Source organism: Lathyrus oleraceus, chromosome 2, assembly GCF_024323335.1.
Source record: "Lathyrus oleraceus cultivar Zhongwan6 chromosome 2, CAAS_Psat_ZW6_1.0, whole genome shotgun sequence".
NCBI lineage: Eukaryota > Viridiplantae > Streptophyta > Magnoliopsida > Fabales > Fabaceae > Lathyrus > Lathyrus oleraceus.
Genome location: NC_066580.1, coordinates 63,626,534 through 63,644,719, shown reverse-complemented (window position 1 = coordinate 63,644,719; position 18,186 = coordinate 63,626,534). Strand labels below are relative to the sequence as shown.

At 38.7% G+C, this 18,186-nt stretch overlaps 1 protein-coding gene across 1 annotated transcript; it reads left to right on the top strand.

Annotated features, from left to right (window-relative positions):
• The first annotated feature begins 14,060 nt into the window (after positions 1-14,060).
• On the top strand, positions 14,061-17,597 carry LOC127121929 (uncharacterized). Its single transcript, XM_051052352.1, has one exon. The coding sequence runs from the start codon at positions 14,061-14,063 to the stop codon at positions 17,595-17,597; it is 3,537 nt and encodes a 1,178-aa protein (XP_050908309.1).
• Positions 17,598-18,186: the final 589 nt, after the last annotated feature.

Genomic DNA, 18,186 nt, shown 5'->3' with positions numbered 1-18,186 from the left:
TATCCTAAGCACATAAATTAAAAGTTATGAGTTGAAAAGATCTAACCAACGAGATGCAATCCATCAGACAAGAATGTCATATAGAAAACCCATTTTCCATTTGGACTTTGAATCAAGAAATAATCAATAAGCAATTAGCAATATCCAGACATCATGAAGATCAAGGCATCAAATAAAGATAGCCACATCTAAGCAAGCAAATCCCATAGCTAGCAGTCTTCTTTGTCTTCTCATGTATTAAATGAATTATTTATTGATCAACTCAAAGCAGAGCATCAGACGCAAGGTCAAAATAACAATTAGCACAAAGACAGAGTAACAGATGAAATCAAACAAGATCCAAGGCTTGCATAAGATGAAGGCTTTGTTTACAATAACTCAGTCTCAAAATGTTGGCATTAGCCAAGTCCTTTTTGCACAGGGAATGTTTCCTAATCCTAAGTCCAAAAGTTCAGATCAAGATCAACAGTCCATCAAACATTTTTTAGGGTTTTTTGTTGTTTATTAAGTATTTTAAGGTCCTAAGACCACAAACCAAAAATCAAAATACACAAACAAGAATATACAATCACAAGATATGGCTCAAATGAGCAAAGGGAAAATGACATAAACATAAATAATTTAAATAAAATGTAAATGGAAATGAATGATAAATGACTGAACTTTAAATTGCATAAAGTAAATTACTTAAAAGTAAAGCAATATTAATAAGAGTTAGTCAAATGTTAATGGTATTTTTTTAATTGATTAAGTCATTCTTTGGAGAACACTCAACCATCCATTCACAAGCATGGATCCTTAAACCAAGACATCTTCCATGAGAAGGGATCCAACTTGGATAATTCAAGAAGTATGCCACTAGCTCTCATGAAAGGAAAAAAGGTAAAGTTTCCACACAATATCATGAAGAATGGGAGACTTACAATCTCACTTACTAGAATGATATGCCATTATGGTCAAATTTATCTCTATCTTAAGCAATCGTAATTGGACTTATGTAGAAGTCACAACTATCTGAGGTCGAGCAATAAAAATTTAGGTGTTAATGCATGTTAGAGATTTGGTATAATTAACCAAACTCCTAAAACATACCACACACTAAAAGAAAAGATCAAGAGGGATCGATCTATCTCACTCATACTTGTATTGGTTCATCTAACACAAGGTCATTGATGAACCAATTAGCCTTAAGACATTAGAGATTTCATTAGTCAAATGAGGGAATGGGAAAGAATAGGGATGAAGATGAAGAGGGAGGGGAGTGAAAGAAACAAAAATTAGAAACAAAAATTGGTCATGAGAGGAATTTTATCAAATTAAAGCCATTCATTCATTTTGGGAGATGAAATGTACATTTTATTAATCCCTTAAATCCAATGGTTTTAATCCAACAAAAGTCAAATCAACATTGACCAAGGCCCAAACAAATAGTCAAACATCACAAGACCATAAAAATGGCTCAACATAATTTTTACACAATTAATCAATTTAAAAATGCATTAAAATACAATTTAATTTGGTCAAAACTTAAAATCTCTTCAAAACACCAAATAAATGGCCAAAAGATTTATCCTAGGTTAAACAAGGTCAAAGGACCTTAGACAAAAAAATTCACGATTTTTGAAAAGTCAGAAGTATTTTTAAACAATTAAAAATATGCAAGAAAACAATTGATTCATGAAAAATATCAAAATTAATCACAAAATTAATTTTAATTCAAAATATGGAAGAGAAAAATATTTAAATATTTTTGGTGAAAGTCCTATATTCTTTAGATTAAAAATGGAATTATTATGAATTAAACAAAATAGATGGATTAAATGAAAATTTAGAAATTAAAATAAAATTCAAAAAAAACAAGGGCCATTAGATCTGCCTCATTAATTGAGGTGGCAGATCTAATGGCCAAGCGCGCGCATTCCACAATAGACCTTAGTCAATGCGCTGCAGGCTTGGTAATCACAAGGAAAGGCTGATATTAAAACATTTCAAATAGATCAGATGGTCAGGATATAAGCCAACACATCACCAACGCTAGGGCTCCGGTGGACCTCACCAGACTTGTCCACCATCAACCTCCACTTAAATGAAAAACAAGGACATGGATTCAAAGAAAAATGCTTAAGAGCTCGAATCTGGCCTCAATTTTCTCCAATTCCAAGCATATAAAAAGATACATGGATTTGAATTTTGAGGATCATGAACTGAGTTGCTTCGATTTGACCTCAAAGCAACTCAATCTTGTTACCTACATTGGTAGGACTTCAGCCAACCAAAAATCACAAAGAATAGTGAAAAGAAAAAAATTATGGAGAATCACCTTCGAGTGAGCTTCAACCTTGCTTGATATTGCTTCCAATTAGCCTTGGCTTGACTTTAGAAGCTTGTAGGAGTTGAATTGGATCAAGGAAAAGCTTAGACTCTTGGAGTTTCAATCTCAAAACAGAATGAGATTTGAAGCTCTATTTTCAAATGAAAACCTTCAAGATTATCCTTTAATGGTGAGTGTTTGGATTGAAGGTTCAAAGCTTGGGCATGGGGTCTTTAATTATGAGCCAAGAGGGTCGTATTTATAGGTTGTCCATTTGATTTTCACACACTTTCAAAATTGTCCAAAAATAGAAAATTCCTTGCATGCTTGCATGGTCGTGTGATAGGCCAGTCAAATGATTCTATCAGGTCCAAAATCACCAATGTGCAATGCTGAAATCATGTCATGTGATCATGCAAAGGAGATTGAAAAGTGAATGTGAAATCCATCCAAATGAACCTATGAAAAGAACTCATGCGCAAGTCCTTCATTTCTTGGCCAAATGAGATGATCTTAGACTTTTTGGAAAGGTGAAATCAAGGGGAACAACTTTCATGTTGAACCATTTTCCATTTTAAGCTTGTATAATGAAGAATTTTGAGGTGGAAGTTTGGAAAATCAAACATATTTGAAAATTTTCCAAGTACCAAGTCAAATGTTCACTTCTTCCACCTTGAATAAATTTTGCTATGGGCTTCAAATGGAAAAAAATCCCTCATCAAAGTTGTAGCACTTTAAAACCTATTTAATTTGGTCATGTATTTGAATTGATTTGGATTTTGCATGAAGGAGTTATGCATTTTAGAAGTTGAGGAAAATCACTTGTTCAATGGTAATGGTCCAAAATGACCTATAATGGTTTCTCTTGGCACATGCATTTGCAAGTTGAATTTGAACTTCTTCCAAGAATAAAAGTTGGATAGGACATCTTGAATTTTATCATGAAAGTTGAATGACTTTCATATCATAAGAATTGAGCAAGTTATGGTCCTTGGAGTTTGACCTCCTAACTAGGGTTCAAACAAAAAAACCTATAATCTTTCACCATAAAAAATGTCTTTCTAAGAAAAACTAACTCTTTACTTCAACATGAAAGTTGTTTAGAATGTCATAAGGAGTAATCTTTCTGTTGGAATCATTTTCATATGATACAAATTGGAGGAGATAGGGTCAAGGGAACCCCAATTTTGACCAGTTGACTTTCTCTGGTCAACCACCATGAACCAACTTTCAAACTTGAAATTCTCTTGATATTTTGGACTCATGGAGAATCATATATGCATACGATGATGTAATATGAAGTATCCCTTGAAGTATTTGATCAAATGATGAAGAAACTTACTGAGGAAGTCACACAAGATACCCAAATGAATTAGGACTTCCAAGGCAAACAAGCTTCAAACTCTTGATGATTTCTTGATCAAAATGAAATGTGAAGATCATGGGGATCCATATATGATGTCTAGAGTAATTGTGAACCATATCTTAATTAGTTTCCTTGCATTGAGGGTCTCAAACCCTAGATATGAGCTTGATGGAGCATGGGTGAACACACACACTACCTACAAATGCAACAAATTATACATTGACATATTTTTGGTATTTTGGTTAGTAAATAATGAAAAACAAAGTATGATACAATCATATGTGCTTGGTGACTTCTTCCAATGCAAACCCAATGAATGAGGGGTGAGGAGGATGCCAAGGTGTGATCCCAAAGCCAATGCAAATGATGAGATAACATGAGGGATCTTACGGTCAAAATTGGGGTCTTACACCTCTTCATCTCCTCCCACTTCTTAAATTTCAAAATCTCTATCTCTTTTCAAAAACTTTCTTTACTTGTGATTTCAATCTTAGACTTTGTTTTAATAATTAGACACTTTGGCCTTATGCCATTGAACTTCCAAACTCTTTTCTTAAATCAAATATGTAAATAAAATTAATCATATCGACTTAAAATTTCAAAAAACAAAAAGAACTAACAACTTCATTCAAACTTTTGGCCCTTTGTGGCTTTTCTTATTAAACTTTTGTTAAAAGCAATTCACTAACTTATTTGAAATTTTTACCACAAACTACGAGGTTTTGATCTCTCATTTTTATGTTGGTACGTAGGCACAAGACCAAAGGTCTTGTCAAACACAAAAATATAATCAATGAATTCTTTTCTCACCCTCATACTCTATTTTTTCTCAAACATCATTTATACCAAAAACACATGCACACATAAAAAAGGGCTCCCTAGGACACTTTGGGTGCTAACACCTTCACTTTGTGTAACTAACCCCCTTACTTGTAATCTATGGCATTTTATTAGTTTTTATTTGAAAACTTCTTATCATTGGGTTTTTTTCCCTACTTTTCCCTTTTTCTTTGGAAACAATAAAAGCGCGGTGACGACTCTGGTTTTATTGACGTTAAACTTATCCATAGTTTGATGGTCATGAATTTACCGCTACAATAGGGTGTCACACCCTATGATGACACCAAACGCTCTAGGAAAACCATCTAAGTCAGCTAACCATTAGGTACTTGAGACTCAGGATGACCATACCTAGAGCGTGACAGCGGTCTGTCGGCGTGTTGTGTAGATGGGAAAAGCAGGCATAGAGGCTAGATTCTTTGAGGATGACAATCCCAGCTAACCATCATGGAGAACATGGTTGTCGAGTTACAAAATGTTGTACAGTACAGTCAAAGGAGCAGCAGGCAGGGGGTTCGACATACCTAATAGTTTATGTGTGGATGTATTTTTTTTGTATTTTTGGACAAATATTATGTCTGGTGTTACATTTTTAATTAATGTACGATTTTTTTTACTTTCATTTATCTTTAAACAAACTTATTTTTACTATGATTTTACTTGGATTTTACTTTAATATAACTTGACCTAAAAAAATTATAATGTTTGGACAATGGTGTTGTTCTGATACCATTCAGGGAAATTTCCGGAGATTCATCTACGAAATAATACCCCCTTACAATTACCACACTTCCAATACTTTAGAGGATATTTTGGAAATGCATCTCCAGATACATCCAAATAATATACGGGGATGCATCTTTAAACCATATTTTGATCAAAATATAGTGAATCTCAAAATAACACATTTGGTGTGATTTTGGTGCGTCCAAAGATGACAATTTCGAATTTTCTAAAATTTGGGATGCACATATAAGGGTGTAATGAGCATTCCCTAGAACTAACTACAAAACTAACACCTTGCATTTGACATTCAATGAAATCATATAAGCTCTTAACGAACCAAATAATCCAACAGGTTTGAATGATGTAAAGGAATTTCATATTGATTAAGGGCAATTACTATTCACATCCTATTAAGTGGAAAACACCCTATGTCTCCGGAAATGCATCTCCATAAACAACATTTGCTTCACTAAAACACGTCCTAAATGAGTGTCACCCCATATTTTTTCCAAATTTCATTTCAAAAATACATCTCCGGACAAAGCCTATAAATTTATTTTTAATTTATCAATCCAATGACTTTTTCGGAAGTGTATTTCCAGATTTTTGAAGTGGGGATTTGAAAATCTATCACATTTGCATATCAGTCATTTTTTGTTTATGTTAACAGTTACATCTGTAATATTTCGTGTTTTTTATGTTATTATTGCTAATTTTATTTTTTATTCTTCATTACATCTTTCTGGTTTTGTGACTCTTTATGAACTGTGACTCAAAGTAAACATGAGTTATATGTGTTTCAAATGCGTATGAAATCTTCAAAATCAAAAAATATTTTGAAGTTATTTCCTTTGATTAAGTGATCTTGATGATGTTATTTCCCGGATAACAAATGGCTATTAAGGATTAAAAACTGATTCTACATGGAATCCTAACACCCGTTAAGGACCACCCAATATGGAGAATGAAGACCCTATCAAAATAAGAGGATCTTCAATTGCTTTGACTTAGGAAATCCAATAGGGAGTTCGAAGTTTAGAAAGGAAAATATGATGACTGTGTACTACACTTTCTAGCTATAGGACTTAGTTGTGATTATGCTTATAAATATTTTGGTTATAGATATCTTTTAGAGATGAACATTGGTTCGGCCGAGTTCATGCACAAACCCCCATCTATCCAAATTCTGACATATTGGACATTTAGTTGAATTTAGTTCAAATTGGTTCGATTTGTTATGTCGGTTTTTTTTATCATGTATTTAATTGGGCCGTAATGAATTTAAAGCCCAATCCGATATTTTTTACATGCTAATTCATTTAACATTTAATGATCAACTACAATCACATTTTTAATTTGATACTGTAAGACCCCAATTTTGACCCTAAGATCCCTCATGCAATTCCATCATAAGCATTAGCATTGGGATCATACCTTGGCATCCTCCTTACCCCTCTTTCATTGGGTTTGTTTTGGGAGAGATCACCAAGCACTTTGTGATTGAATCATACTTGTATTTTATCATTTCACTAGCCAAAAAACCAAAAATATGTCTTTGCATTTGTCTAACTCTTTTGTAGGAAGGGCATGATTCCATTGATTCATCAAGTTCACATATAGGGTTTGAGATCCTCAGGAACAAAGAAACACAACCAAGAATTGATCCAAGAATGGTTATGAGCATCATATATGAGTCCCAATGTTCTCTACATGTTATATTGATTAAGTTTTCTTCAAGAGTTTGAGGGTGATTTGCCTTTGAAACCCTAGTTTGACTAGGTATCTTGAGTAACTTCTCCAACAAGCTATCTCACCAATTGATCAAATTTCTCAAGGGAAACTTCAAAATTCATCATCTTATGCATATATGATCTACCATGAGCCAAGAAAGTCAAGAAAATTGGAAGTTAGCAAGTTGGTTGATGGTGGTTGGCCAGATGGATTCATCTGATCAAAAATGGGTCTCCCTAGACCATATCTCCTACACATTTCACCATATGAAAATGATTCCAAGAGAAAACTTACTCTAAATTACATTCCAAACAACTTTCATGTTGATACCTAGAGCTATTTTTTCTTGAAAAATTATTTTCTATGTTGAAACATTATAGGTCATTTTGTCTAAACCCTAATTTGAAAGTCAACTTCCTAAGGCCATAACTTGCTCAATTTTTATGAGATGAAAGATTTACAAGTTGAAAAATCAAATTCAGTGTGTCTACTTAAACTTTTATGTTTGGAGTGGGAGCTAATTCAACTTTTTTGAGAATGTGATATGAGGTTACATTATAGGTCACTTTTTTGACCTATACTATTGATCAAGTGATTTTTCCAAACTTCAAAAATGCATAACTCTATCATTTTAAATTCAAATGACATGAAATTGGTTACCCTTTTGAAGGTCTTTGAGATAGCTACAACTTTGATGAAGACACTTTTCTCATTTGAAGCTCATATAAAAAGTTAAGCAAGGTGGAATATTGAGACATATGGCTTGACACTTAGAAACATTTTGATATGTCAAAAATTTCCAAAATTCCACCTCAAATTTCTCCAAGTTACAAACTCCAAATGAAAAAGTGTTGAACATGAAAGTTGTTCCTCTTGATCTCACCTTTTCAAAGAGCTCAAATTCATTCCTTTTGGACAAGGAATGCATAGGCTGCGTATGGCATGAACATGGTGTCATCACTTGGCAAGGATCAAACTTCAAATCAAAATGTACACTTGCCTTGCAATGCAAGCTGAATTAAGACTATCTAACATTCATTTGTAGACTTATGGCAATGATTTTATGGGCCTATGTGCGCCCATGCACCCATGCATCATCAATGACCAAATTTGGAAAGTGATTTCAAGTGTGCAAATATCAATGGTTTCAGCTATAAATAGAGCCTCATATGCTCAGCAATGGACATACATTGGCGCCAGTTTTGATCCCCCATCTCTAACCCTCATTTTGCAAAGGATAAACTTGAGAAATTCATTTGAAATTGAGGTTGAATTTCCATTGTTTTGAAATTCAAATCTCCAGGAATCCAAAGCCTTGTAAGCATCCAATACTTCTTCTGCAAGCAAGTGGAGTGAGATCAAGCACAAGCAAGATTAAGATCAGTTGAATCCCGACCTCCATTGAAGGTACTTTCCAGAAATTTTGATCTCTTCGATTCTCTCAAATTCTTGCTCAATTCTATTGATTCTTTGATTGTCTGAAGTCCTACCAATGTAGGCTAGAAGATTGAGTTGCTTTGAGGCCAAATCGAAGCAACTCAGTTCATGTACCTCAAATTTCAACTTCGTGTATCTCTCAATATACTTGGAGTTAGAGTGAATTGAGGCCAGATTCGAGCTCAGTGCCATTTTTACTTTGAAATCATGTCCTTGTTTTTAGTTTTGGTGATGGTTGATGGTGGACCAGGCCGGTGAGGTCCACCGAAGAAGAAGACCGGAGCTACAGCTCCAGCCATGCGTTGGCATGTCTCACAGCCATATGATCCATCTCATTTGTTTTAATCTCGTGCGTTCCTTTTGAATATCATGCCTGTTGCGCGCTGACTTGAATGCATGGTGGAACGCGTGTTTTGATCCACTTGATCTGCCACCTCAATTAATGAGGGAGATCAAGTGGTCCACGTTTTTTTCTGATATTTAAATTTTTATTTTTATTGCATTATTTTCAATAATTCATATTAAGTTCAATATTGATCCAAAAAATATGGGACTTTCACTAAAAAATTTCAAATATTTTTCTCTTTGATATTCTGAATTAAAATTATTTTTTGGATCATTATTAATATTTTTCATGAATTAATTAATTTTGCATTTGTTTTTAATTGTTTAAAAATATTTTAAATGTCCAAAAATTATGAAATTTTTTCCCTAAGGTCCTTTGACCTTGTTTGACCCATGATAAATCTCATGGCCATTTCTTTGGTGTTTTGATGAGATTTTAGGAATTGGACAAACCATATTTAATTTAAATGCACTATTTTAGTATTTTTAATTTGAATAAATGCCAAATAATTTTATTGACCAATTGTGATGACTTGTTTATGTTTGACTCTTGTTGTTGGCCTTGGTCAAGGTTGATTTGACTTTGTCAAATTAATATCATTGGATTTCGGGGATTGATGGAATGTACATTCCATCTTCCAAAATGAATGGATGATATTAATTTGGTAAAAGTCCTCCTTTGACCAATTTGTTTTTTGATCCATTCCCCTCCCACTTCATCTTATTCCCTTTCTTCACTCATTCATTCCATTTGGCCTATGATATCTCAAAGTCCTAATGCTAGTTGATTGAAAAATTGACATGGGTATGAATGAGATTAGGCCACACCTTTTGCATATTATTTTTGTGTGTGGTATGTTTCATGAGCATAATCCATTATATTATGTCTCTAACATGCATTAACACCAAAATTCTATTGCCCGATCTCAAATAGTTGTGACTTCTACATAAGTCCAATTACGATTGCTTAACATAGCGCTAAATTTGTGACATATAAGGTATAAGCATTCTAGTTAGTGAGATTGTAAGTCTCTCCTCTTTCATGGTATTATGTAGAAACTTGGCCTTCTTTCCTTCCTTTGGAAGATGTTTTGGTTCAAGGATTCATGCTTGTGATAAGTGGGTGGTGTGTTCTCCGAAGAATGTCTTGAAATGAAAAGTAAAAGCAAAAAAATACTAACTTCTAACCAATTAACTGCTAACTTTTAAATTCAAGCTTTTACTTTAATTCAATTTACTTTTAGCACTCTATTTCATTTGCCATTGTTCATATCATTCTAATTGTTTATGTTAATGAAATTTTCACTTTGTCCATTTGGACCATATTGTGTGATATATTTTGCTTGTGTATACTTTGCTTGTTTGTGTGGTCTTTGACCATTAATGTACATAAATATAACAAAAACCCTAAAAAACTTTTGAGTGGACTGTTGGCTTGATCTTGGACAAATGGACTTAGAATCTAGGCAACCTTCCTATGCTAAAGGACTTGGCCAATGCCAACTTGTTGAAGAACCAAGTGCTTGCAATTTGAAATTCATCTGATACATCTTTGAAGACATCTCTAAGTTCATCTGCAACATGATCATTATGAAGCTGTTATTTTGAACCTGTGACTTGTGGAATTCATCTGTTGCCTGGGTTATTTTGGAGAAGATCATGGAATGGATAAGCTTGGATGTGGCCATCTTTATTTGATGCCTTGCTCTTCAAGATAATGTAATTGTGCATTTGTGTGTTGCTTGATTCTAAAAAGTCCAAGCGAATTTTGGGTTTCTATTGACATTCTTGTCTATTGGATTGCTACCCATTTGGCCAGATCTTTTCAACTCTAAACTTTTAAATTTTGTACATAGGATAGTCTCTTCATCTTCTCCCCATTTCTTAAATTTCAAAATCTCTCCCTCCAGTTTTCAAAATCTTCTTTGTGTGAATCACTTTTGTTCTAAACTTAGACTACTTTTGCAAAAAAGATAAAAACTTTGGCCTTATGCCATTGCATTTTCAAACTTCCTTTCTTAAATCAAACTTGTAAATAGACTTAACTATACTTGACTTAAAATTTCAAAAAGCAAAAAAGAACTAACTCATTCAAACCATTTTTAGGCCTTTGTGCCTTTCAAACTTAATTTTTATTAAAAGTAATGCATCCACTTTGAAATTTGTATCACGAACTACGAGGTTTTGATCCCTCATTTTTATGTTGGTACGTAGGCACAAGACTGAAGGTCTTGTCAAACACAAAAATATAATCAATGAATTCTCTTCTCATCCCCTCATTCTATTTGTTTGTAAACATCACTTTATACCAAGTACATATGCACACAAAAAGGGCTCCCTAGGAGTACCTATGACACTTTGGATGCTAACACATTCTCTCTATGTAACCAACCTCCTTACCTGTGATCTCTGACTTTTTAATAGTTTTGATTTGAAAACTTCTTACTTTTAGATTTTATTCGTACTTTTTCCTTTTTTCCTTGGAAACAATAAAAGCGCGGTGACAACTCTTGTTATTTGGTCTCTAGTTTGTCAATAGCTTGATGATCATGAATTTCCCGCTACAGATACTTTATTGAATATTTAAAATTCAAATTCATATACAATCAAATGTTATTTTTAAAATTGATCTAATTTGATCAATTTTTTCATTCAAAACCAATGTTATCTTAATATGCTTTTCACAAAAATATCAATCATTGAATAACAATCATTTCCCTAATTCATGGGTAAATTTCAACTTATCTAAATCATTGAACTTTTCTAAAAAATAACTAAATAATTGAATAAGGAAATCATCTTCCTAACTGACAAGTAAATTCTAACATATCAAAACATTAAATAAAAGAATCATCTTCCTAATTCACATTTAACTTCAAACAAACACCATATAACTTTTTACAAAATCTAAAACCTGCGTATGAAAAAAAAACATCTGAAGAGTCAAAATATTGTATAAAGAATAATTAATAGAGTGATAAACATTATTCACACCCTTCTTGACAGCATAACAACAACAATATTCACACCCTTCTTGATTCCCAACATACTCACTGTGACCAAGGAATCAAGCTTCAAATTCCCGACAGATTCACAAATTTTCTCTCTTACATCTACCTAATATATCTTCACCACCACAGTCGCCTATATTCAAGTCAAGTCAAGTTAACCTCAACAAACATCTAAAAAATATTAACTAAATCAATACAAACATGAATTAGAATCAAACAAAAATCCAATTTCTATCTAGAAGTGGTATCAAGCATGTCCAAAACCTCAGCATCAGGTTACTCCAGTAAATCACATTTTTCTCACGAAACTCTTACAACATGATAAGAGCTTCATAAAATTAAACCATAGAAAATCACAGGGCATAATCAGAATTATAAGATCTTCAGTTAAGAAGAGGTTTACTTACTTACAAGAACCAGTGATTGACCATATAAGAAAATTAAAATATGGAATAAAGACATCACATTAACACAAAGGTCTTGCTAAGTTATAATCCTCTAATCCTGTTTTACAAATAAACACAATAAATCCATAAGAACCTCTAAAATGAAAAAAAAAAAACTAAATAATAATTAAAACTTTGAATAAGACATCACAGTGACTCAAATGTCTTGTTTTGTTATATTCATCTAGTCCTGTTTCATAAACACAATAAACTCATTAAATACATCCAAAAGTCATAAATTCAGCAAATATAAACAAAATTACAAAAAAATTCCAACAATATTCCAAAAATACATAAAGCATTAACTGTTCATAAAACAAAGGACCAAATCATAAAATTATTAAAAAAAAACATCCAATATTGAACAAATACATAAAGCATTAACTTTCTATGAGTATTCAAAAGATAATCATGCGCTACCAAATGAGTTTCAATGTGTTAGCATAATTAACCACTGCATGGAAATCAAACAATCAAAAAGTGAAAAAATCTAGCATAATACTTGGACAAAAAAACCATGATCAAAGAGGAATGAAGGTTTTTTAATTTAGAAATATTACCTTTCAATTTGATTGTGAATTTTTTCAAGAGTATGAGAGTTAGTGTTGGGTGAGAATATGGAGTAGAGAAACAATCGGGGGAGGGGGTGAATAAACCTTTATTAAAAATTTCGACGGATTTCTCAAAAATGCATGGGACTCTTAATGCGAAAATAAAGATCTTATGTTTGTATTGGAATTCAACCACGTTGACAAATACATAATTTACAAATCTTACTGATTGTTCAAAGACAATGATTAATTGAGTAATTGTATATTACACGAGGTAAGCTATGCACAATGCTTCAATTAATACTCGAATCTAACAACACTAGTTTTCCAGATTTCAATCAACACTAAAGTTCAATTAAGTTCCAATTCTAACAAAACTTAACCTTAAGTAATAAATCGCTATCAACTGAAATAAACGATAAATTACGCTAGGAATTGATAACATAAGCATGCAATATCCTACTAAATTTGAAGAGAGAGAGAGAGAGAGAGAGAGAGAGAGAGAGAGTATTTGGATGCATAGAATATGCTCACATTTGGCAAGACAAGGTCGAACCTAGAGCTCTGAGATGCATGTTCATGGGATATCCTGAAGGAGTCAAAACTTATAGGTTATTGTTCTGGACTGGGCCATGACCCTAGGCACGGCACGGCCCAATGCTCGCCAAGCCCACGTCCAAACGGCCAGGTCCACACGACCACGAGGACACGTCAGGTGGACGACCGTCCGCCCGACGAACGTCTCCCCGGCCCCTTAAACACGTGTCGGACAATGAGCGGGCCCTCCTCATACGACCTCCATCCACTCACCGTCAACCCACGTCGCGGACACCTAAGTTGTGTCGGGCAGAGCCATAACGGCATCTCACTCACCACGTCACCCAACTCCCCTATATTGTCTCCTTAGGGATAGGGGCAGTTGGACCAGGGGGCAGACCTTGGTCTAGGTCTTAACGCTTCTTACGCGTCCCCTGGCAGCTCCTCCTTGGGCCTAGCTAATCCAGCCCATTAGGAGCCTTGGCCCAGCGCTGGGGGCTCACTATAAATACCCCTTTCATGGCAAAGGGGCAGGTATTCTAACTCACACTCTGATAACCTCATTCTGTACCTTTTCTGACTTAAGCATTGGAGCACCTTGCAGGTACACCCCCCCCTCATTTCATTCTCCGGCCCATTCACCAAGACCTTGGAAGGCCCTCCTGATCAGGTGAGATCAGTGGCGCCGTCTGTGGGAACTAGCTATCCCCATCTTCATCAAACGAGGATCAAAAGCTCATTTATTTCTGTCCTTCCAACATGGCCGGAGAACAACATAGCGATCACAGCCGTCCCCTCGTCAACTACAACATGGACGACGGCCCGCCATCCCATGAAGCGGACGTTCGGGACGGTCATCCATCCACCCCGTCTCCAGAGCCCCAAAACAACGGAGATGCCTCTCACGCCCACAATTTAGGGGCAGAGACATTTCATCCCATTCCCGTTCCCGTTGAAGGAGACGCCGTAATGATTGCCATGGTGAATGCCCTCAATCAGGCCGGTTCTATGCTCCACCAGCAGCACGAACGAATCATGGCCCTCGAAGCCGAACGACAAGAGGCCCGGCCCCAGCCGGTGAGTAGGATACAACAACGTTCGGAGCCAACGAAGAAGCGAGGACGTCGCTCTCCCGAACCCCACGCCAGCAGGGCACGCGCCCGTCGTGACGGTGGTCGAGCGAGAACATCACCAAGGCGCGGGCACAGCCCCGACAACAACGAACTGTCTCCCTTAAGGAGCGACGAGGAAGATTTGCATTGCCCCCTATCTCGGGCAATAATGGAAGCCCCGCTCCCCAAAGGCATGGAGAAACCGCCAAACCTAGCTGTGTACGACGGGACTACAGATCCCGACGATCACGTCGACAACGTCAACGCGATGCTCGACTACCGCAATGATATAACCGGGCACCTCAAATGCCGACTGTTCTCAACGACCCTCAGGAAAGGGGCCATGGCCTGGTACAAAAGCTTGGCCCCTGAGTCCATTACGTCATGGAGAGTCATGAGGTCCATGTTCACCCGGCACTTTACAGCTTCCCGTCGTCACCCCAAGACTGAGGCGACCCTTGAAGCCATAGTGCAGAAGAAGAATGAAACACTGCGCTCATACATCGAGCGATTCAACCAGGAAGCTGTCGAGGTAGATACCACCGAGCACATGAAGAAGTATCTCCTCGAGAGAGGTCTCTTACCCGGCAGTGAACTTAGCAGAGCCGTAGGGATCGAGCCTCCCCGCACCTTAAACGAGCTCCTGCATAAAGCCCAGGCCTACATCAGATACGAGGAAAAGCAGGTGGCACACAATGCCCGCAGCGGACGTAACGCTGGGGAGACCGAGCACTCAAAACGCGAGGACACGAGCATTTCCCGTCGCAACGGAGACAAACGAAGAGAAGAAAGACCTCGCGAGCTCCGGGAAGGAAGAGGCCCCGCGGGCAGATATAGCGAGTACACCTTACTGACAGCTCCTCGAGAGCGTATCCTCGTAGAATGTATCAACTCTGAATTTAAGCAGGGCAGGGTCAGGTTCCCAAAACCGTCTGCACCAAAGCCCCACACCGACAAATCAAAGTACTGCCGGTTCCACAGAAGTCACGGGCACGTGACCGAAGACTGCGTCCACCTGAAAGATGCGATTGAAATTTTAATCCAAGAAGGGCACCTGAAGCAGTACACGAGGAGGAACGAAGCTCCCAGACACGACGAGCCAGAGAAGAAGAGACCCCGGGAAAACACACCCCCCGACAACTCTCCCTATCAAGTGGCCCTCTGCGTGTCACGACCGGAAGATTTCTTCCTCCCCGAACCATTGCCCGAGGGCAAGATCACTGCACTCAGCCCCTGGGAAGACTTCCCTACCACACTGGTGATATCAGGAGGAGGAACTAACGGGGAATCCGCGGCCCTCTCCGTCAAACGTAAGTTCGACGAACTCCTACTGACTGCCCCCGAGCAGAAAGCGACATTGACAAAATACCGGGGAAAATCCAACCCAATATCCTTCTTCCTGGAGGAACTCCCGGGCGGGTCCCCGAACTCGGGCATCCCACTATTGATAAGGGCAAAGATGGCCCAATTCGACGTACGACGCATCCTGGTCGACCAAGGCAGCTCAGTGGATATCATGTACGTCCACCTCTTCAAGACTCTGAAGCTAGACAAGACCAACTTAGCCCCCTACGTCGGATCAGACCTCCAAGGATTCAACGGAGCAACAACCAGACCGTGGGGATATGTTGAGCTCCTCGTCACTTTCGGCGAACAAGAAACGGCCAGGGAAGTCAAAATCCAATTCCTGGTCGTAGACTGTCCGTCTCTCTACAATTGCATCTTTGGACGCCCGACACTGGCCGAACTCACCGCGGTCCCATCCACCGTCCACCTGAAGATGAAATACTACACCAAATTGGGACGCGTGGTCACCGTCCATGGAGACATCGAAGCAGCCCGGCGATGCTACGACGCCGCAGTAAAAGGACAGGCCGTAGTCAGCACGAAGAGCAACTGCAACAACAAAAAACTCAAGACCGAGGATCCTGCCCGAGGAGTCAACGCCATCGACCTCGACTGTCGCATCGGGCTGGACGAGACCGAAGAGGGGAGGTTCCCCAAGGAACCCTCTCTCGAACACCCGGTCCGACCAATTCCCGACGGGGAGTTCGAACTCATTCCTCTTGGGGACGATCCGGAAAAGACGGTGAAGATAGGTAAGGGACTACCCGAGGAAACAAGAGAAGAGCTAGTAGCATGCCTCAAAGAGAACTCCGACCTCTTCGCGTGGAATGCCGCAGAAATGCCCGGGCTGGACCCCGAGATCGCGTGTCATAAGCTAGCTTTAGACCGGGCAGCCAAGCCCATAGCACAGCATAGACGCAAGCAATCGCCCGAAAAGGCAGAGGCTGCCGAGCGAGCTGTAAAAGACCTCTTAGAGGCAAATTTTATTTCTGAAGCCCAGTACACAACCTGGCTCTCTAATGTAGTCCTCGTTAAGAAAAATAATGGAAAATGGCGTATGTGTGTTGATTATACTGATCTTAATAGGGCTTGCCCGAAAGATGCTTTCCCCCTCCCTAATATAGACTCGCTCGTTGACAACTCTGCAGGTTTTAAACTCTTGTCCTTCATGGACGCATATAGTGGATACAACCAGATCCCTATGTCGCCCGCAGACAAGAAACACACAGCGTTCATGACCCCAACGGGCAATTACTATTACAACGTGATGCCGTTCGGGCTCAAGAACGCTGGCGCTACATACCAACGCATGATGAACAAAGTCTTCAAGGACGAAATAGGGGACATGCTCGAAGTGTACATGGACGACATGATCGTCAAATCACACGAGGAGATAGCCCATGCTCGGCACCTTGCGAAGGTATTCGAGCAGGCGAGACAGTGTAAAATGAGGTTCAACCCCGAAAAATGCACATTCGGAGTCCGGGCAGGCAAGTTCCTCGGTTTCTATCTCACCGAAAGAGGGATCGAGGCCAACCCCGACAAATGCCGGGCATTCTCGGAGTTTCCGACCCCGAAAACCAAAAAATCGATCCAGTCACTCAATGGAGTGCTCGCCTCACTCTCCCGTTTCATCGCCAAGTCCGCCCAGCACGCATTGCCATTCTTCAGACTCCTTCGCAAAGAGGCTACCTTCGACTGGACCGATGAATGCGAGCAAGCGCTACTCCATCTAAAGAAGGTTCTGTCCCAACCCCCGTCTTATCACGGCCATCAGAAAAGGAAACCCTATACTTATACCTATCCGTGGCAACCGAGGCCGTCAGCGCCGTTCTAATAAGAGAAACCGACGAAGGACAAAAGCCCATCTATTTTACGAGTAAAGCACTCCAAGGTCCCGAGCTCCGATATCAGCAAATCGAAAAGGTCGCCCTGGCCCTCGTCAACACAGCGAGGAGACTACGATATTACTTCCTCGCACACACGATAAAGGTGAGGACCGACCAGCCAATCAAACAGCTGCTCGGGCGCCCGGATATGGCCGGGAGGATGCTCAAGTGGTCACTAGAACTCTCCGAATTCGACATACAATACGAAAGTAGGAAAGCCTTGAAAGCTCAGGCACTGGCCGACTTCGTCGCGGAGATGACCCACTGCCCGACTCCAGCAGAAAGCGCCCACAAATGGACGATCTTCGTCGATGGCGCCTCTAGCACATCAGGCAGCGGGGCCGGGATCATCCTCGAAAATGAAGAAGGGATCCTGATAGAGGTATCATTAGCGCTAGCGTTCCCAACATCAAACAACCAAGCCGAATACGAAGCCTTCCTCGCAGGCCTGAGGTTAGCCGAGGACCTGGGAGCAAAAGAGGTAAAAATATCCACCGACTCCCAGCTCGTGGCCTCACAAGTGCGAGGAGAATACCG

Excerpts from the sequence above, each read along its gene's own strand:
- LOC127121929 (XM_051052352.1), top strand. The coding sequence starts at position 14,061 with ATGGCCGGAGAACAACATAGCGATCACAGCCGTCCCCTCGTCAACTAC.